Source organism: Pseudophryne corroboree, chromosome 1 (assembly GCF_028390025.1).
Source record: "Pseudophryne corroboree isolate aPseCor3 chromosome 1, aPseCor3.hap2, whole genome shotgun sequence".
Classification (NCBI taxonomy): Eukaryota; Metazoa; Chordata; class Amphibia; order Anura; family Myobatrachidae; genus Pseudophryne; species Pseudophryne corroboree.
In genome coordinates this window covers 1,250,174,531-1,250,197,067 of record NC_086444.1, presented here as the reverse complement: position 1 = coordinate 1,250,197,067, position 22,537 = coordinate 1,250,174,531, and the positions used below count along the sequence as shown (strand labels likewise).

The following is a 22,537-nucleotide window of genomic DNA, read 5'->3' as shown; positions in this document are numbered from 1 at the left end:
TTCGTCTTTGGTCTATCCGTTGTCTGTATAGCGTCTCATCAACTTCCTCGTCCAAGGGGGTCTTGTTATCTTGGAGAAAAACCAGAAAAACAGGTGAAAGAAACGGACCGTAGAAATCGCATTTTCATCACATCATTGTTTCTATCGTTGGGTCGTAAATCAAATCCAGGTTAATTACAGTTTCCTCACTCCTCAAACTCATCACTCTGGTACTTTGTTTGCACCTCATTAAAGCCTGCCCGCATCTAAATATCAATCCAATCGATATAACGACACCTAAAATACATAGGAGAAACTTTCCAACATCCATTATGACTCCTTGAGCCCAGTCTCCTAAACCAGAGAACCAATTTCGCGGGTTCAACCATGACACCCAACCAGTCAGCTCATTACCTACAGCAGCAAGAGTGAGATTGTGTTTTCGGCGAAATTCCCACTTCAATTGGAGAATATCGTCCATCTTTTGGTCTATGACCTCGACCGGATCCTCGGTGCTATTTGTGATATACGTGCAACACTTTATGCCGTACTGTGTTGCCAATGTAACACAATATCCGCCTGTCACTGCTGTGAGGTAATTAAGAACCATTCTATGCTGTACCAGTTCTGTTTTATAAGCTTGGAGTTCTCTTCCAGTGTATCTAAACGTGTCATCATACATTTCAGTGATATTATCTAACAAATTGGCGAGTGCGGAAATGTATCTATAATTCATCACTCCTCGAGCGGTGCGAGTGAAATCTAACGCCACCAGAACCTGAATCCCGGTGGATTCATGGATCAGATCAGAGGCCGGATGCTCTAACCTTTCTGACAGTTGTCTTTTAACGAGGTGCTCGTAATGAGTGTGAGTATAAGGAGCTTGGGCACCACGGTGTATGTCTTTCATTTTATCATGTGTTACAGTCATCACTTCAGGCAATACTCTTCCAATATAACACAATCCTTCAGAGTTTGGGGCAAGCCACTTGTACGCCTTTCTCCCGCATATGAAATATGCATCATCGGGGAGAACATATGGGACGGAGAAAGACATTACCATATTACACACCTTCCAGGTGAAATCTCCTAGCCCTAATTCTTCCATCTGCTTAATGCACGTATCAGGTTGTACGATATGTGCACAGTATCCTGGTGATACTCCTCCAACTCTAGTAATCCTATTTCCTAGGGTGTATCTATACCGGAAAGATTTTCCTCTACTGGCTATGTGGCGTACAAGCTCTGTATCTGTAGGCATTCTATCTGCTCTATGTGAAACGGTCATGGTGTGGTTACTCCATGATACTTCCCAATTTCCCGGCTTTCTGGGATTGGAGATGTTAAAACATAATAGGGACCTATCCACGTGGTATTGGTGGAGCTTCAAACTAGGAGGGCTGGAGATATTAAACCTCCGGTCCACCGGTCTCCCACCATTTAACTCAAGTACCTCCCCTATCGTTAAAGGAAATGGTACTAGCCCTGATTTGCTATGACCCTGAGGTACTTGAGAGCATACCCAACAATCTGTTTTGTTTAATACATTACCCACTAAGGAGTGATAATCACTCAATGGATGTCGGTCCATATGGATATTAAAACTGTATTGGCATTTCTTAATGCACCCATCTTCAATGACATTGTTACAGAGCCTACAGATACAATTTTCTTCAGCTAACAATCCGTCACAATTTCTTCTATGGTCAATGCTATCGGATCGTTTTCTGATACTCGCCTTTGCTTGTTGGTTAGGTTGATCTTGGAAAACTACGCCTCCATCATCATAATCGGAACCCATTCCAGAACCTCTCTCGACCTCCATGGTACTCTCGCCGGAACAGACTGCTCTGGTCAACATCATGGTCAACAGGAAAATCCGGATCACAGTCTCTTGGGGCAAGTCCATCTTTGAGGAGGAGACGAAGAAGAATGAGAAGGAGGAAAAATACATTTGAGGGAGAGGGGATGGGAAGTGGAGAAAACAATAAAAGGGAGTGGGGAGTCGACAACAGCTCTCGGTCTTCAAGGCTCAGGTGCCGCCTCAGTCCTCCTGGAACAGACACTCCAGTGATACAACCTCTACCGTCTGTTCCTTATCACGGGACTTCTCTGGATCAGCAACCTTCTTGCAGTGGGATGAATGGACCCAAGTCTCTCTCTCAGCAACCTTCAATGCTGTAGTGCTAGTCAATAAGACCTGGTATGGTCCTTCCCATCTGTCAATAAGGCAACCTGAGCGTAGAAAATTCCGTATCATTACATAATCCCCAGGTTCAATGTCATGACAATTACTATCAGGTAGATCAGGAATCACTAACTTCAGATTATCATTTTGATTCCTCAACTGTTTACTCATGTTAATCAAGTACTTTACAGTTACTTCATTGTTACATTTCAAATCATCCTGAGGGTTAATCATGACATGCGGTTGTCGACCAAATAAGATTTCAAAGGGGGACAGATTAAGAGGGGACCTGGGAGTGGTTCTGATACTGTACAATACAATGGGTAAAGCTTCTGGCCACGTCAATCCTGTCTCTGCCATCACTTTACTCAATTTATTTTTAATAGTGCTGTTCACTCTTTCGACCTTCGCACTCGCCTGTGGACGGTACGGAGTGTGCAGCTTGCTATCAATTCCCATCAACTTACACATTCCTTGAAAGACATCACCTGTAAAATGGGTACCCCTATCACTTTCAATGATTCTAGGGATACCATATCTACATACAAATTCCTGCACAATTTTCTTAGCTGTAAACATAGCGGTATTTGTAGCTGCAGGAAATGCTTCGACCCAATTCGAGAAAACATCTATACAAACAAGTACATATTTCAAATTCCGACAAGGGGGTAATTGAATGAAGTCAATTTGTATTACCTGGAAAGGGCCGCCGGCAGGTGGGATATGGGATGGTTCTGTAGGTATTGCCTTTCCAATATTCTTTCTCAAACAGGTAAGGCATGACATTGCTCTTTTACTCGCATGAGAGGAGAATCCTGGGGCGCACCAATAGGCTCTTACCAATTTGCACATCCCTTCCTTGCCTAGATGAGTCAGCCCGTGAGCTGCCTCAGCCAGACATGGAAGATATGCTCTGGGGGCCACTGGTTTACCATGTCCATCCGTCCAGAGTCCTGAGGACTCTTGGCCACATCCCTTTGCCTTCCAGACTGCCCTTTCCTGTGTGGAACACAAATTTTGCATTTCACACAACTTCTGTGTGTTAATGGTATTAAATACCATTAATTGTGTGGTGTCTGTCTGTATGGGGGTAGCAGCTGCTAACTTAGCAGCTTCGTCTGCTCGGCTGTTACCAAGTGATACCGGGTCTTGGCTATATGTGTGTGCTTTACATTTGATAACAGCCACTCTGTCGGGTTCCTGTATCGCTGTTAGAAGCCTTTTTATGTGAGCTGCATGCGCTACCGGTGTACCAGCTGCCGTCATGAAATTTCTGAGGCGCCATAGGGCTCCGAAATCATGGACTACCCCGAATGCGTATCTAGAATCGGTGTAGATATTGGCTGACTTACCCTTAGCCAATTCACATGCTCTGGTTAGGGCGACCAGTTCAGCAACCTGGGCTGAGTGAGGTGGGCCTAGCGGTTCAGCTTCTATGGTGTCTTGGTCATTTACGACTGCGTATCCAGTACACAAGTCTCCCGAGTCTGACTGTCTGTGACAACTACCGTCCGTGTAGAACGTGAGTTCTGCATCTTCCAGTGGGTTGTCACTGATGTCAGGCCTTGCGGTAAAATTTTGGGTCAAATATTCCATACAATCATGTGTATCTTCCTTTGTATTAAATCCTCCTTCCCCAGCACTCTCACCTTCCACCCTTTGTGCCTGACCAGGCACACCTGGGAGATATGTTGCAGGATTTAATGCACTGCATCTCCTTATGGTGATGTTTACGGGGGCCATTAGTGCCAATTCCCATCTTGTAAACCTCGCTGATGAGACGTGTCTGGTTTGGGCAGAATTCAATAAGGCTGATACTGCATGTGGCGTATGGATTGTGAGGTTGTGGCCTAGCACGACATCTTCGCTTTTTGTCACTAGCAATGCTATCGCAGCAACGCTTCGCAAGCATGTGGGGAGGGATCGCGCTACCGTATCTAGCTGAGCGCTGTAGTATGCAACTGGCCTGCTGGCATCACCGTGTTTTTGGGTTAGTACACCTGCTGCGCAACCAGCACTTTCTGTTCCGTATAGTTCAAAGGGTTTCCCATAGTCTGGCATACCTAGCGCTGGCACCTGCGTTAGGCACTGTTTGAGTCTCTCAAATGCTGTTTCGGATTCGTCTGTATGCAAAATCCTATCAGGTTTGTTTGAGGAGACCATTTCCTGCAAAGGTAACGCCAATATGGAAAACCCTGGGATCCAATTACGGCAATACCCACACATTCCTAAAAATGTTCTGATCTGTTGCTGGGTTTGTGGCAGGGTCATGTCTCTAATTGCTTGGATTCTATCAGCGGTCAGGTGTCTCAGTCCTTGTGTTAGACAGTGTCCCAAATATTTTACCTTAGTTTGGCATAATTGTAACTTGTCTTTGGACACCTTGTGACCTGTGTCTGAAAGATGAAACAGGAGCTGTTTCGTATCCTTCAGAGATGCTTCCAGTGAATCTGAACACAGTAATAAATCGTCCACATACTGTATCAATACTGATCCACTCACTGGTTGGAAAGACTGTAAACAATCATGCAAAGCCTGAGAAAATATACTTGGACTATCTATGAAACCTTGGGGTAATCGAGTCCACGTGTATTGGACTCCTCTGTATGTGAATGCAAACAAATATTGGCTGTCAGGGTGCAGAGGTACCGAAAAGAAAGCGGAGCAGAGGTCAATAACAGTGAAAAATTTGGCAGTGGGAGGGATTTGCATTAGGATGACAGCTGGATTTGGCACTACGGGGAACTGACTCTCAACTATTTTGTTAATCCCCCTTAGATCCTGCACTAGCCTGTAACCCCTCCCCCCACTCTTCTTAACAGGGAAGATGGGACTATTGGCAGTGCTGGACGTTCTTACCAGAATGCCCTGTTGTAGCAAGCGCTCTATTACTGGGTAAACTCCTAACTCCACCTCTGGCTTCAGAGGATACTGTGGGATTTTTGGAGCTATCCTACCATCTTTTACTTGTACAACTACTGGAGCTACGTTTGCCATTAATCCAGTGTCCTGTCCGTCTTTTGTCCAAAGTGACTCTGGTATCTGAGATGTCATCTCTTCTATTTGGGATGGATTCCTATTTGTCATAATGGTATGTGACATTAATTTTGATGGGGAGTCTAACATGTCTCGCACTTCCTGAGCGTGTTTCTCAGGTATGTCCAAGAATACACCTTCAGGAGTACAATAAATGACGCACCCCATTTTACACAGTAAGTCTCTTCCCAGGAGATTGGTTGGTGCCGATGCAGCCAGCAAAAAGGAATGCTTGGTATGCAAAGGCCCTATTGTAATCTCGGCTGGTTTGCTAACAGGGTAGTGCTGGACTACTCCTGTTACTCCCATGGCTGGAATTGTCCTACCAGTGGTTCTCATGCCCACTGTCGAATTTATCACTGACTTGGCCGCCCCTGTGTCTACAAGAAAGTTTAAAGTTTTACCAGCTACATTGATTGCGACCTCGGGTTCATTTTTAAGGTTGGCAATCAATTTCACTGGCTGCAGATTACAGGTATGGCCACACCCCTATTGGGTATGGTGACCTCCCTGAATCCCGCTGGCAGCAACTATTTGTGAGGGAGATAGTTGGGAACTACCAGAGGCATGCCAGTCTCTGTTTGGGGGATATCTTTTTGTTTCCCCTGTATGTGGCTCATAACTCCGTTTCTGCGGACCTTGCTCCCAATGTCGTGTGTCGTGTCGTTGTCTAGGGGGTTGGTATGTGTTTCGTGAATTCTTTACTCTACAATCTCGTGCCATGTGTCCCTGTTTGTGACAAGAATAACAAGTAACCATACTTGACTTACCCACAGGATTTGGTGATACAAACAAAGGCTGCCTTGTGGTCAGAGCCTGTATACTTACTGACATTAATTTGTCACCTTGTTGTTCCCTGTGTCTGGTGATGTTTCTGTCGTGATCAATAGCAGCCTCTCTCAAAGTAGCCACAGACAGACCTCGCCAACATGGTTGCGTGGTCTGTACCCTAGTCTTCAATGACTCTTTTAAACCATCCATCAGTACCGATACTGCTACTTCCCGATGGTTTGTGTCTGTTTTAATGTCCTCTATACCTGTGTATTTTGCCATTTCTAATAATGCTCTGTGAAAGTACTCTGCAGCTGTCTCTGACTCCTTCTGTTTAATGGAGAATATCTTATTCCATTTAGCTACTGCTGGGAAATACTCTTTTAGCTGCAAGTTTATTCTTTTCACATTATCTTGGTTGTACACATCTGTAAGAGGTACATCATGATCTAGTCCGCAATCAGCTAAAAATTGAGTTGCGTCGACATTTGAGGGTAAACATGCTCTCAGCAATATCTGCCAGTCTTTATTGTTGGGCTCTACAGTGTTACCTAAGTCTCTGATGTATTTTTGACTGGCAACTAAGTCTTTTCTAGGGTCAGGAAATTCAGACACTATGGTCCTTAATTCCATTCGGGAAAATGGAGTGTACATGGCAATGTTCCTAATGGGAGTGGCTCCTGATGCGTCTGTTTTCCCATTTGGCACTGCTATTACTCTAACAGGTGTAATTCTAACAACCTCATTCTGTGTAGATTCTACAGGCTGTGGTGAAATAGCTTCAGCATAATGCATGGTGCCGTACTTACCAGTTGATACGACCTCACCTATCCCTCCGCTAGGGGCCTTTACTAATCTCGTGGGTGTTGCTGTGCCTACTGTGGTCTCTGCTATGGTGGCTGCTAGAGAGAGTGCTGAAATCGTTGCCGCTTCGTCCTCTTGATCACACTCCTGAGGAAAGTTCAAAACAGGGTACAACTTGCACGGGTTAATACTTGCATGGGTTAATGGGTTAACATTATCATTAACATTTACACAGTTACTAAGTGATTTTGTGTTACACCTTAGTGCGTCTTTCTCCGTAATCAACTTCTCTCCTGATATATATGGTGGCGGCGGGGCCGTGGCAATTAGTTTTCTGTTAGAGCCAGATCCCGCCGCCTGAGCCAAACCTCTCTGTATCTCACCTTCCTGTTGCCACAACTGTAAATAATCATAATGCTGAATTCGTCTCTTTGTTGATTTTATGAGACATATCCTCCTCCTTAAATTTTGTAACACTTCTGAGCTGAAGCTCCCTATTCTCGGGAATTTCTCCCCGTCATGCACAGTCATTCTCTCCCATTCATCACATAAAGTTTCTGTGTGACTTCCATATTTCTCACACATGATATACCTGGCCGACCCAATTGGCCGGACCACTGAATCAACCCGAACCGAGGTTGATCGCCCCCTACCTGAACAAGTGGCCCCCATAGTTCGAAAGTGTTGCTTTATTTAGCCAACCCTTTACGAAAAACCAAATGCCAACAATAGGCTGACGGTGGCGGTTTACCGAGTACCCCACTCACTCGCCCACGCCGACCTATACGACCTGATCACACCGATATGGTGCTGGCGTACTCGACCTAGGGCCCCTGCGACCTGAACCTCTATTTACTGGAACCTGTGAGGGTTATCCGAAGAACACTTACTCTTTCCAGTAACTATTGGTTGCTGGATAGTTCCTGAGTGAGCAGCGAACTTCCCTTAAAATAAAAAAAATTACACAAATCACGTTAGAGTGTACAGATAGCGTTTGTGACCCCTTTACTCTAATGGTATTAGGTCAGATTACTAACTACTGCACACACTTACGTGCGGTCCAGTCGTTCAGTACACAAACAACTAAGCTTATGTACGGAAAGACCAATGGAATCGAAACTTACGACTGCGAATTCCTTCAGCCAGAGCTTATATGGCCTATATGGGTGTTGCACCAACCCTTTTCGGTGTTGTGCCTGTGAACTGTATAGCGGACTTCCTTGTCGGCTGTACCTGGACCTCCTGGTCTGTTATGACCTCCTGGTCTTGTTACGGTGCGACCTCCTGGTCTTGTTAGTATGACCTCCTGGTCTGCTATACTCTAATGCTCAAAATTGTATATTTAACCAGAGATGCCTCCCTAGCCACCGTGCACGTCACTTACACGCATGTACCTCACGAGTACTCGACTTTTCTTGTGGTTCAACCTTTAAAAATTGTAAAAACACTCACTCATCACATGTACACTTTTGTTTCTATTTCTATTTCTGCGCAGAAATTTCCTTTAGCCCAGCTGTGTTACCAATTAGGAGCAGGATCTGTTAAACTAAATTTCAGACTTTCCAAAAATAGACTTGCGTTATTTATCGCCTTTTGCGCTATTTACCGCTTAGCGCTAACCATCGCCTTTGCGTTAATTATCGCTTTGCGCTAAAATTCAACTTTTCGTGATTTGAGCTATGTGGGCGTAACCGGACGCTCCGTTGCGTAATGTACGCTGCGTGCGTCGGCCTTTGGATTGCGTACGCTAGTCTTTGTTAGAGACACGTGTACGCAATGCAAAGATCCACCGTAACACAATATACTTTTATCAATGTAGACGATCCCTGATCATCTACCGCGTACCCCACTGGCTTTGCCTTATCTCCCAGGCAAACCTGTGTGTTTCTCTACACTTTTAACTATTACCTCTATTCTTAAACTATGAAATAACAGCAAGTCTCTTTTAGCACTTTTCTATCAACTATAAAATTGGCAAACAGAATAGTGATATACGAAAATGAAAAAGAAATGCAGATATATGTATGCGTGCGTGTGTACGCAAGACAGAAGACAAATAAACAGTTTTAAAAGACACAAGCGTTTTGTTCTTACCTCCGGTTCCCGGATTCCTTCAGCACTCTTTATCTAAGCGAAGCAGACGCTTATCCCGCCAGCACTACGAGACAACCTCCCGCCCTTTGCTGAGGGATAATGTCTGCTGATCTACCTAGTGCAGATATGTGAAGGACAGGACGAGCCTCCAATTGATAAAGCTAAATATTTATCGTGTATATAACCCTTTATGAGGTCTAAGAACACTGTACGCTATCTACGTAAGAAGTACCGTAAGGGTACGCAAGTTGCGTATCGATCGCTTAGCTGTGATCGAGACGCTCAGGCGTCACGTTCACTCACGGCCAGGTGATCGCAGGCAGGCAGACTATTGGCTGTTGACTTATCGTAATGATTCGCTATAGCGTAGCAGCGCTCGGGACCACGAGGAGATCACCAGCGATGCAGACGCTCACAACGTTAAACCTTTATATCTATACCTCTAACAATGAAATACACAGTAAACCTTAGTGTAGAGACAAAGTGTAAGTGCAACCTTGTGTAACCTGATTAACTACAAAGCTGCTTGAGCGTCACCGACGCTCAGAGAATACTTAACACTATAAAGAATACACAGATACCTGGGCTTAGGGTCCGAAACCTATTATGTGTATTATGACTATTACTTGTAAAAAGAATCACAGTACAAAGCATACACTACAGTATAACATAAACCAACTAACCAGATAAACTACACAGGAAATAAAATACAATACAATTTAAGGAAAATACGAGAGAAAGAGTAGAGAGAGAGGGAGAGATAGAGAGAGAGAGAGAGAGATGGCTCACAGTAAGACAATATGATTACGGAGAAAACTTACGCACAAGGGGAACGATCGCATGCGCCTCGATATCCAGCTCCCGATTATCAGCAATGAGAACCGTTGAAGAGAGTCAAGTTGGATATGGTCGGCCTGCTATTTATGCCCCACACACAATACAATTCAATGGTCCCTACAATCTCATTGTTCATTGGACACAGGAATTTGGCTTCGCATTATAACAAAAGGTCATAGGTTGATTCATACAGGTGGGCTGTGACTATTTCCAACTGCTCAGGTGGGAGGGAAACTGGGTTTCCCGCCGCATGGGTAATAAAGTGCAAATAAAGTAAATGTTCATAAACTTCTTATGTCCATAACTATTCGCACGAGCGATTGATCTGCTTCAAACCAACACCGGAATATCGCTAATTTTATACTCTTCCGATGGATACTAAACACCACTGTATTACTCCTATCTGACCCTTCATATCAAACAAAGAGGGATTCCTCTGTTCATGAACATTCTATATTAACCAAACTTTCAGATTCTATCAAAGGGACCATAATCTACAAAATACATTATTAGTGAAAATATGTAATGATTGAGTCGCACGCTATGATCGCATAAACTCTACCGTAAATACGCATACCATGCGCCTGCGGGTGCCCGCGACTGTGAGTATGCGCACGTACGGGAGAGCGTACGCATGCGCAGCACGGACCTGTGTGAGGTGCAAATATGGTAGTGTGCATAGAGATATTTTTTCTGACTTTGACAGATCCGAGCAGTGAGATGAGCAGCAATCCGAGCAGTGGGTCCAAGCAGCAATCCAAGCAGGGATCTGAGCAAAGTGTCCAAGCAGCAATCCGAGCAGTGAGCTGAGCAGGGATCCGAGCAGTGAGCTGAGCAGGGATCCGAGCAGGGAGCTGAGCAGGGATCCGAGCAGGGAGCTGAGCAGGGATCCGAGCAGTGAGCTGAGCAGGGAGCCGAGCAGGGATCCGAGCAATGAGCCAAGCAGGGATCCGAGCAGTGAGCCGAGCAGGGATCCGAGCAGTGAGCTGAGCAGCAATCCGAGCAGTGAGTCCAAGCAGCAAGCTGAGCAGGGATCTGAGCAATGCGTCCAAGCAGCGATCCGAGGAGTGAGCTGAGCAGGGATCCGAGCAGTGAGCTGAGCAGGGATCCGAGCAGTGAGCTGAACAGGGATCCGAGCAGTGAGCTGAACAGGGATCCGAGCAGTGAGCTGAACAGGGATCCGAGCAGTGAGCTGAACAGGGATCCGAGCAGTGAGCTGAACAGGGATCCGAGCAGTGAGCTGAACAGGGATCCGAGCAGTGAGCTGAACAGGGATCCGAGCAGTGAGCTGAACAGGGATCCGAGCAGTGAGCTGAACAGGGATCCGAGCAGTGAGCTGAACAGGGATCCGAGCAGTGAGCTGAACAGGGATCCGAGCAGTGAGCTGAACAGGGATCCGAGCAGTGAGCTGAACAGGGATCCGAGCAGTGAGCTGAACAGGGATCCGAGCAGTGAGCTGAACAGGGATCCGAGCAGTGAGCTGAACAGGGATCCGAGCAGTGAGCTGAGCAGGGATCCGAGCAGTGAGCTGAGCAGGGATCCGAGCAGTGAGCTGAGCAGGGATCCGAGCAGTGAGCTGAGCAGGGATCCGAGCAGTGAGCTGAGCAGGGATCCGAGCAGTGAGCTGAGCAGGGATCCGAGCAGTGAGCTGAGCAGGGATCCGAGCAGTGAGCTGAGCAGGGATCCGAGCAGTGAGCTGAGCAGGGATCCGAGCAGTGAGCTGAGCAGGGATCCGAGCAGTGAGCTGAGCAGGGATCCGAGCAGTGAGCTGAGCAGGGATCCGAGCAGTGAGCTGAGCAGGGATCCGAGCAGTGAGCTGAGCAGGGATCCGAGGAGTGAGCTGAGCAGGGATCCGAGCAGTGAGCTGAGCAGGGATCCGAGCAGTGAGCTGAGCAGGGATCCGAGCAGTGAGCTGAGCAGGGATCCGAGCAGTGAGCTGAGCAGGGATCCGAGCAGTGAGCTGAGCAGGGATCCGAGCAGTGAGCTGAGCAGGGATCCGAGCAGTGAGCTGAGCAGGGATCCGAGCAGTGAGCTGAGCAGGGATCCGAGCAGTGAGCTGAGCAGGGATCCGAGCAGGGAGTCCAAGCACGTGAGCAGGGATCTCTGTATAATGCTTTCTCCTCCTAGGATCTCTCTCCTGGGGCTCCTGTGTGTAGGATGTTTTACTGCAATTTCAGATTCCTATGAATCATTCATTATGGTCACCTTAGGAGTCGGGAGACCCCCACCCAAGTTTGAGAGTCTCCCTGAAAGCAATATAACGGCATGTGATGGTCAGTGTCTTGTCTGCCAGTACCATGTCCCACAAATCTACCGCTCTCTGTCCGCCGGATGTGTTTGGAAACTGCACGGCTTGTATACTTACACTGTGCCTGTATACCTCACCGTCTAAGACACATCAGGATGGAGGCTTCAAACTGCACACTTCCGTTAGTAAATCTGACACTTTTGCAATGAAAACCGCGCTTTAGCGTATTGTGCCCTAGAAGCGTTCCGGTGATGCTGGAGGTGTCAGGTAGGTGGACGTAGGATGGAGAGAATGAGAGGCTGCGGACAGGACCAGAGCCGGAATCTCAGGGCAGCCCAGTAGCAGGATGAGTCAGTGGTAGCAGTGATCCCAGGGAAAACAGCAGGAGAGACCAGAAATACTGTGCAATGAGTCACACTACGGTGGCTATGTACAGCAAAAACAAGACGGGAGGTCACCCAAGTGAATGCAGGCTTCCAGCAGACGCAATGTACAGGAGCAACCGGTCAATGAGCTACAAAGACAAGTACTAAAGACAGCAACGAGGAAACAAAGAGTGGAGAAAAGCCGGGAATGGGGAAACTCATTGGGGGAGGTTTATCAAAGATTGGAGAGATAAACTGTAGAGAGATAAAGTAACAACCAATCAGCTCCTGTCATTTTTCAAACACAGCCTGTAACATGGCAGTTCAGAGCTGATTGGTGGTTACTTTATCTCTCTACATGATTAGATACAGATGCCCCAATGTGAGATCTAACTTGGGGATGTCCGAAGTCACCAGGTCCATGAATAGGTCAGAATCATGTCCACCCAAGAAGACAGCTGCCAACTAAAGCCTGAGACAGGGCGTAACACAACATGTCCCAGCACCACCAGGAGTCCTGACTCCAATGTAAGAGCAGGTGGGGTCTCTATATGGTGCCATCCCCAGACAGCACCACCTGCTGGGCCATACAGATACTACAGCATATCTGTACGAGTTTCCTACCCTATAGTACAGAGGATGAGGATGGGTTATATGGCGTCAGGTCACTGTAGAGGTCAGAGTGAGTCCAGGGCATGTACACAGCTTACATACAGTAATCATTAATGCAACTGCCAAAAATCACCATAACCAATCAAGTAGCAAAACAACACAAAGAACCATATGGAAAGCCACCACAGATAAAGCAACAATATACCACATTATATATAACCATGAAACAACCGTTCCAGCTCCAACAGGGGTTCACAAAACTTTCTGTGAGCCCCTGGAGGAGCTGAAAAGATTATATTTATATAGTGCTGGACGCTATGACTCTATGACACACATATAACGCTATGACATATGACACACATATAATCACACAGACTGTCTGTCTATGTATACAACTATGACCTTATACATAGCAGAAATTGCAGAGTGCACCGACAAAGTTCCAAGCCACCCAAAAGGACAAATGACACGTAACCACTTCCCCCCGTACATGAGAGGTACGACCACCGGCCACCCTGATTGTGCCTGTTACCTGTTGCTGGTCTTCAGCTCCTTCTTTTGGGGATCTTGGCTAGGAGGGGATCTGTGAGATAGAGGGTAGGTGATCACAAACCACTGACTGTCATGTTATCTGTGTCACAGGTGAGGTATACTATGGAAATATCTGAGTAATGCCTCGTTGGGTCACTCTGCCACTCCTTAAGCCATCCTGGGCATATAGAGAGCCCCCCAGTCGGCTCATGTGCACCTACAGTAATTGTCTTGCAGCCTAGATTCTAGTTTTCCATACAGGAAACATGTCCTGGGACTGGTGTCTACATAGTCAGATCTCTAGCAGTAATAACTTATATGTAAGATGTATTGTCCAATACTGTAATCCCCATTAATGGCCACAGCTGGTCTAATTATGAAAGATACAGGAAGGCCTGGAGTGTTGATGGGACACTCCATTATAAATCTGCATGTTCTTCACACCCCATATCCCTAACATTTGAGTACTGGTTATGAGGCCTCTAGTGAAGACACCTCCAAGATTCAACAACTAGTCAGAAAGCTGACCTAGCACTGGTGAGGACTGAAGAGGTCATAGGGTCAGGATGTATGGAATCCAGGGGCTAGAGTAGACTGGCTCCAGTTATTCTCCATGGAATAAATAATATCAGATATGTTCCATGTAAACTTTGATATAATATTATCAAAGTTTATTTCCTTCCAATAATGGGGATCTTCATCTCCTCTCCACTGTGGTCCAGATCCCCACTGTACCAATTACAGGGCCATCTATGGTGAAAAACATATACACTCAGACTCAGGAACTGGAAGAGGAGTTCCTATGGGGACATGAAATGCAGTCATACTACCCATATAAACTTCACCATGAGAAAGCATCATGTAGGCTGAACTGTGCTGCTTGAAACTGAGACATCTGATTCAGCTCTACAGTCTCCTATCTGCTGGTGGTGCACATTCTGTGGTGGAGACTGGGATTGACTCACTACAGTCTCCTATCTGGTGGTGGTACACATCCTGTGGTGAGGACTGGGATAGAATCACTATGGTCTCCTATCTGGTGGTGGTGCACATCCTGTGATGGGGTCTGGGATGGATCACTACAGTATCCTATCTGGTGGTGGTGCACATCCTGTGATGGGGACTGGGATGGAATTACTACAGTCTCCTATCTGGTGGTGGTGCACATCCTGTGATGGGGACTGGGATGGAATTACCACAGTCTCCTATCTGGTGGTGGTGCACAACCTGTGGTGGGGACTGGGATGGAATCACTACAGTCTACTATCTAGTGGTGCTGTGCATCCTGTGGTGGGAACTAGGATGGAATAACTACAGTCTATCTGATGGTGGTGCACAACCTGTGGTAGGGACTGGGATGGATTTACTACAGTCTCCTGTCTGGTGGTGGTGCACATCCTGTGGTAGGGACTGGGATGGAATCACTACAGTCTATCTGGTGGTAGTGCACATTCTGTGGTGGGGACTGGGATGGAATCACTACAGTCTCCTATCTGGTGGTGGTGCACATCTTGTGGTGGGGACTGGGATGGAATCACTAGTCTCCTATCTGGTGGTGGTGCACATTCTGTGGTGAGGACTGGGATGGAATCACTACAGTCTCCTATCTGTTGGTGCTGTACAGCCTGTGGTGAGGACTGGAATGGAATCACTATAGATGAACGGTGCTGCTGATTGGGCACTAGTACGACTTTTACTGTAGAGACTGCATGTAATGAATAGATTATAATGGGCCATGATGAAGAATAGCTGGCCTGCTCTGCTGGGGAAATGATAGCATCATGATCAGTAGACCTTTTGCTTGTGAATCTTCTTCATTTCCTTGGTATAAATGTTTGCAGATTACCATGGACTCACTTCAGAGATGGCAGGTTACATCTATTGCTAGTACTGATACAGTATGATGATTCCAAACTGTAACATGACGCACTGAGGGCATCACATTACCCTGGGAATAACCCGAATTCTCCTGATGGATAGGATCTCAGCTAATCAACACTTGTAACTAGAGCTTAGTATTCCTAGGGAATGACTCTACAGAATGACGAATCATCCACTGGCAGAAGGGAGCTTTACTTTCATACAAGAGGGGATTAAGTATTAGACATTTTGTTTTTTGAGTGCCAGGATTGTAGCAGTTTTGCAGCCATTCTAGATTATTGTCCAGAGTTTCTTTACTTCTGATAATGTACATGGGATTTTATACATTATATGCTATCTGAGTTACAATACATTTTAAGATCTCAACAAGTAACACCTTATTAGCACAGCAGAACCATTAAATCATACAAACCTGATACTGGTCAGTCTAGTTCCTCTAAGAAGGGGAAAACAGAACAGAAAAAAATAATGACATTTATCTCTAGGTCAACATTTTCCTGTCATAAAGACAATGCAAGAAGCCAAGAGGATGGGAGTCAGGTGCCTAGAGGATGGGAGCCAGGTGCCTAGAGGATGGGAGCCAGGTGCCTAGAGGATGGAGAGGATGGGAGCCAGGTGCCTAGAGGATGGGAGCCAGGTGCCTAGAGGATGGAGAGGATGGGAGCCAGGTGCCTAGAGGATGGGAGCCAGGTGCCTAGAGGATGGAGAGGATGGGAGCCAGGTGCCTAGAGGATGGGAGCCAGGTGCCTAGAGGATGGAGAGGATGGGAGCCAGGTGCCTAAAGGATGGGAGCCAGGTGCCTAGAGGATGGAGAGGATGGGAGCCAGGTGCCTAGAGGATGGGAGCCAGGTGCCTAGAGGATGGGAGTCAGGTGCCTAGAGGATGGGAGTCAGGTGCCTAGAGGATGGGAGTCAGGTGCCTAGAGGATGGGAGTCAGGTGCCTAGAGAGTGCCTAGAGGATGGGAGTCAGGTGCCTTGAGGATGGGAGTCAGGTGCCTAGAGGATGGGAGTCAGGGTGCCTAGAGGATGGGAGCCAGGTGCCTAGAGGATGGGAGCCAGGTGCCTAGAGGATGGAGAGGATGGGAGCCAGGTGCCAAGTGCATGGTGTCAGGAGCCAAATGCTGTATATGGTGTCAGAAGAGGGGGGAGGCAAGAAATAAGTACTGTAACATGAAAAAGGTTCTATTGAAATGAGTATTATTTTGGATTGATAGATAGGCATGAAATGGCCAATGCAGGTCAGTATGGCGGACGGAGCTTACACCCATGGGTACATCTCTGCATATGACTGACTATCCTCCTGTCTATCTGTGCTTGCAGTGTAAATATGGTCGATGATTATTCATCTCCTATAGACTAGAGGATGACATGTGATGTGTGTCTATGAAATCCTATTCTTCAGCCTGGAGACATTTCCTGTGACAGTGAGGAGAGGTCGTCCTGTGATCACATGACCCCATGTCTAATGAGCGATATCGGTGTGACAGTGAGGAGAGGTCGTCCTGTGATAACGACCCCATGTCTAATGAGAGATATCAGTGCGACAGTGAGGAGAGGTCGTCCTGTGATCACATGACCCCATGTCTAATGAGCGATATCACTGTGACAGTGAGGAGAGGTCATCCTGTGATAACGACCCCATGTCTAATGAGCGATATCACTGTGACAGTGAGGAGAGGTCGTCCTGTCATAACGACCCCATGTCTAATGAGCGATATCACTGTGACAGTGAGGAGAGGTCATCATGTGATCACATGACCCCATGTCTAATGAGCGATATCACTGTGACAGTGAGGAGAGGTCATCCTGTGATAACGACCCCATGTCTAATGAGCGATATCACTGTGACAGTGAGGAGAGGTCGTCCTGTCATAACGACCCCATGTCTAATGAGCGATATCACTGACAGTGAGGAGAGGTCATCATGTGATCACATGACCCCATGTCTAATGAGCGATATCACTGTGACAGTGAGGAGAGGTCATCATGTGATCACATGACCCCATGTCTAATGAGCGATATCACTGTGACAGTGAGGAGAGGTCGTCCTGTGATCACATGACCCCATGTCTAATGAGCGATATCACTGTGACAGTGAGGAGAGGTCGTCCTGTGATCACATGACCCCGTGTCTAATGAGCGATATCACTGTGACAGTGAGGAGAGGTCATCATGTGATCACATGAACCCGCGTCTAATGAGCGATATCAGTGTGACAGTGAGGAGAGGTCGTCCTGTGATCACATGACCCCGCGTCTAATGAGCGATATCAGTGTGACAGTGAGGAGAGGTCGTCCTGTGATCACATGAACCCATGTCTAATGAGCGATATCACTGTGACAGTGAGGAGAGGTCGTCCTGCGATCACATGACCCCGTGTCTAATGAGCGATATCACTATGACAGTGAGGAGAGGTCGTCCTGTGATCACATGACCCCATGTCTAATGAGCGATATCACTGTGACAGTGAGGAGAGGTCGTCCTGTGATCACATGAACCCGCGTCTAATGAGCGATATCACTGTGACAGTGAGGAGAGGTCATCATGTGATCACATGACCCCGTGTCTAATGAGCGATATCAGTGTGACAGTGAGGAGAGGTCGTCCTGTGATCACATGACCCCGCGTCTAATGAGCGATATCAGTGTGACAGTGAGGAGAGGTCGTCCTGTGATCACATGACCCTGTGTCTAATGAGCGATATCAGTGTGACAGTGAGGAGAGGTCGTCCTGTGATCACATGACCCTGTGTCTAATGAGCGATATCAGTGTGACAGTGAGGAGAGGTCGTCCTGTGATCACATGACCCCGCGTCTAATGAGCGATATCACTATGACAGTGAGGAGAGGTCATCCTGTGATCACATGACCCTGTGTCTAATGAGCGATATCACTATGACAGTGAGGAGAGGTCATCCTGTGATCACATGACCCCATGTCTAATGAGCGATATCACTGTGACAGTGAGGAGAGGTCGTCCTGCGATCACATGACCCCATGTCTAATGAGCGATATCACTGTGACAGTGAGGAGAGGTCGTCCTGCGATCACATGACCCCGTGTCTAATGAGCGATATCACTGTGACAGTGAGGAGAGGTCGTCCTGCGATCACATGACCCCGTGTCTAATGAGCGATATCAGTGTGAGAGTGAGGAGAGGTCGTCCTGTGATCACATGACCCCATGTCTAATGAGCGATATCACTGTGACAGTGAGGAGAGGTCGTCCTGCGATCACATGACCCCATGTCTAATGAGCGATATCACTGTGACAGTGAGGAGAGGTCGTCCTGCGATCACATGACCCCGCGTCTAATGAGCGATATCACTGTGACAGTGAGGAGAGGTCGTCCTGCGATCACATGACCCCATGTCTAATGAGCGATATCACTGTGACAGTGAGGAGAGGTCGTCCTGCGATCACATGACCCCGTGTCTAATGAGCGATATCACTGTGACAGTGAGGAGAGGTCATCATGTGATCACATGAACCCCATGTCTAATGAGCGATATCACTGTGACAGTGAGGAGAGGTCATCATGTGATCACATGACCCCATGTCTAATGAGCGATATCACTGTGACAGTGAGGAGAGGTCGTCCTGTGATCACATGACCCCATGTCTAATGAGCGATATCACTGTGACAGTGAGGAGAGGTCGTCCTGCGATCACATGACCCCGTGTCTAATGAGCGATATCACTGTGACAGTGAGGAGAGGTCATCATGTGATCACATGAACCCATGTCTAATGAGCGATATCACTGTGACAGTGAGGAGAGGTCATCATGTGATCACATGAACCCATGTCTAATGAGCGATATCACTGTGACAGTGAGGAGAGGTCATCATGTGATCACATGACCCCATGTCTAATGAGCGATATCACTGTGACAGTGAGGAGAGGTCATCCTGTGATCACATGACCCCGTGTCTAATGAGCGATATCACTGTGACAGTGAGGAGAGGTCATCATGTGATCACATGAACCCATGTCTAATGAGCGATATCACTGTGACAGTGAGGAGAGGTCGTCCTGTGATCACATGACCCCGCGTCTAATGAGCGATATCACTGTGACAGTGAGGAGAGGTCATCATGTGATCACATGACCCCATGTCTAATGAGCGATATCAGTGTTACAGTGAGGAGAGGTCGTCCTGTGATCACATGACCCCATGTCTAATGAGCGATATCACTGTGACAGGCCTCTACAAGAGTACAGTGATGGGGGATGCAGTCACTTTACGGCTGCTGAGATCCCAGCGCTCAGGAGACCGACCCGGCTATCCCTTTACCCGGCGATAAGCCGAGAGACGGCATTCCGACACCCACCGTAATTCCCACTCGGTTGAATACACTGAGTGGGAATAGAACCTGTCGCGACAGGAGACGGGGTCCCACTGTGTATAGTGACAGCCGGCATTTCCTATGTATTCCCAGTGATGTGTGTGTGTGTGATGACTGTCTCATTAACTCTTCACCATTCATACAATAGCCGGGATGTAACGAGTCCGCGTGGCCGAACTCAGACGTGTTTTTTAAAGGGACAATCATGTTCTGTACACGGCATGGTTTAGACTTGTAAATGCCCACACGGCCACTCGGACTCGTTACATCCCGGGGTATATATGATCTTCGCCCTGGTCATCGTTACATCCAGGCGCTATATGTCATTGCCCTGGTCATCGTTACATCCCGGGGTATATGTAATCGCCCTGGTCATCGTTACATCCCTGGGTATATGTCATCGCTCTGGTCATCGTTACATCCCGGCGCTATATGTCATCGTCCTGCTCATCAATACATCCCGGGGTATAGGTCATCGCCCTGGTAATCGTTACATCCCAGGGTATATGTCATCGCCCTGGTCATCGTTACATCCCGGGCTATATGTCATCACCCTGATCATCGTTACATCCCGGGCTATATGTCATAGCCCTGGTCATCGTTACATCCCGGGCTATATGTCATCGCCCTGCTCATCGATACATCCCGGGGTATATGTCATAGCCCTGGTCATCGTTACATCCCGGGCTATATGTCATCGTCCTGGTCATCATTACATCCCGGGCTATATGTCATCGCCCTGGTCATCGTTACATCCCGGGCTATATGTCATCGCCCTGCTCATCGATACATCCCGGGGTATAGGTCATCGCCCTGGTCATCATTACATCCCGGGCTATATGTCATCGCCCTGGTCATCATTACATCCCGGGATATAGGTCATCGCCCTGGTCATCGTTACATCCCGAGCTATAGGTCATCACCCTGGTCATCGTTACATCCCGGGCTATATGTCATCGCCCTGGTCATCGTTACATCCCGGGCTATATGTCATCGCCCTGCTCATCGATACATCCCGGGATATAGGTCATCGCCCTGGTCATCATTACATCCCGGGCTATATGTCATCGCCCTGGTCATCATTACATCCCGGGATATAGGTCATCGCCCTGGTCATCGTTACATCCCGAGCTATAGGTCATCACCCTGGTCATCGTTACATCCCGGCTATATGTCATCACCCTGGTCATCATTACATCCCGAGCTATATGTCATCACCCTGGTCATCGTTACATCCCGGGGTATATGCCATCGCCCTGGTCATCGTTACATCCCGGGCTATATGTCATCGTCCTGCTCATCGTTACATCCCGGGCTATATGTCATCGTCCTGCTCATTGTTACATCCCGGGCTATATGTCATCGTCCTGGTCATCATTACATCCCGGGCTATATGTCATTGCCCTGGTCATCATTACATCCCGGGCTATATGTCATCGCCCTGGTCATCATTACATCCCGGGCTATATGTCACCGTCCTTGTCAGCCTTCACTCACTATATTGATTTGCTTGGAGTACTTCATAGTTTCATAAACCCAGTGAATGGCAATGTTATATAGTGGTACTGGGATCTCACCTACTAGTGTTACTGACATTCTTTCTGTGGAGTTCAATAACTCGTAGATTCAGTATTATAAGAACTGTAGTAGAACCATTGGTAAGTCATGGACTCATAATGTGAACTGAAGGGCCATGTATTGTGATTCATGGAGCTAAATGGGAAATAGACCATTTTTGTAGGGACTGTAGTGGAATTAAGAGAGAGACATGGGACTATAATCTGTCAGTGATGAGGCATGGATCTATGTTGGGTAATAGTAGAAAACTTTATTGTGTGGGATCTAACAGTCAGTGGAAAGGAATGGACCTATGGGGTATCCTAGTAGATACTTTATTGTGTAGGATCTAACAGTTGGTGTACAGGCATGGACCTATGTTGGGTACTAGTAGAATCTTTATTGTTTAGGATCTAACAGTTGTTGTACAGGCATGGACCTATGGTGGGTACTGGTAGAATCATAGTGTGTCGGATATAAGAATCGGTGGAGAGGCATGGACCTATGGTAGGTACTAGTTGAACCTTTATTGTGGAGGTTCTAATGGCTGGTGGAGAGGCATAGACCTGTGATGGGTAACAGTTGAATATTTAGTGTGTCAGATCTAAGAATCGGTGGAGAGGCATGGAGCTATGGTGGGTACTAGTAGAAACCTTATTGTGTCAGATCTAACAGTCAGTCAGTGGAAAGGCATGGACCTATGATGGAGACTAGATCCTTTGTTGTGAAGATAGTATTATAGGAATGGCACTGGAATTAGCAAAGTGTAGGCTGTAATGGAATAAGTACAGAGTTGTGGACGAAGGATGGAGTCTGTTAGACACATAACTGTGAGCATTGTACTATAGTCAGTAGAGAGTTATATTGGGGACTGTAGAGCCTTTATAGATGAGGAGTAGTTACCCCTCATTGTCCCTGTCCTGGAGGCAGTAAGAAAATAAATGTACAATGACACTTATTAGCAGACCCTGTATTGTGTACAGCCATGGATTCTAGAAGAACCTTTATTGTTGGGGACTTTAATGAAGTCACTCGATTCATTGATGATGAATAATAGACCGTTTATTAGTCAGTAGACAGTCAGGACCCCAGGATAGGGACGACCCATAGAACAAATAGGAGGGACTGTAATAAAGTCAGTGTGGACAGTATGATGCGACTATAGAGACATCACAGCGGAGAATGTAATAATAGAGAGTTATGAAGCCATGATGGGATTATTACACCTAGAATTCTACAAGTCATGTAGCCCAGATGGGAACTATCATTTATTTACATAGCACACAC

At 47.0% G+C, this 22,537-nt stretch overlaps 1 protein-coding gene across 8 annotated transcripts in view; it reads right to left on the bottom strand.

Moving 5' to 3' along the window:
- LOXL3 (lysyl oxidase like 3) overlaps positions 1 to 22,537 on the bottom strand; it is a 208,568-nt gene that overhangs the window by 83,098 nt on the left and 102,933 nt on the right. For 6 of the 8 annotated variants that reach the window (XM_063925933.1, XM_063925924.1, XM_063925875.1 and 3 more), the window contains 2 exons: positions 15,759 to 15,782; positions 13,467 to 13,517 (listed from right to left, as the gene is read on the bottom strand). The exons of 1 other annotated variant lie outside the window; for it this stretch is intronic. In XM_063925933.1, coding sequence (XP_063782003.1) covers positions 13,467 to 13,517; positions 15,759 to 15,782 — 75 coding nt within the window. The remainder of the gene's footprint in view (positions 1 to 13,466; positions 13,518 to 15,758; positions 15,783 to 22,537) is intronic. One more of the 8 variants, XM_063925884.1, reaches the window with a different exon arrangement.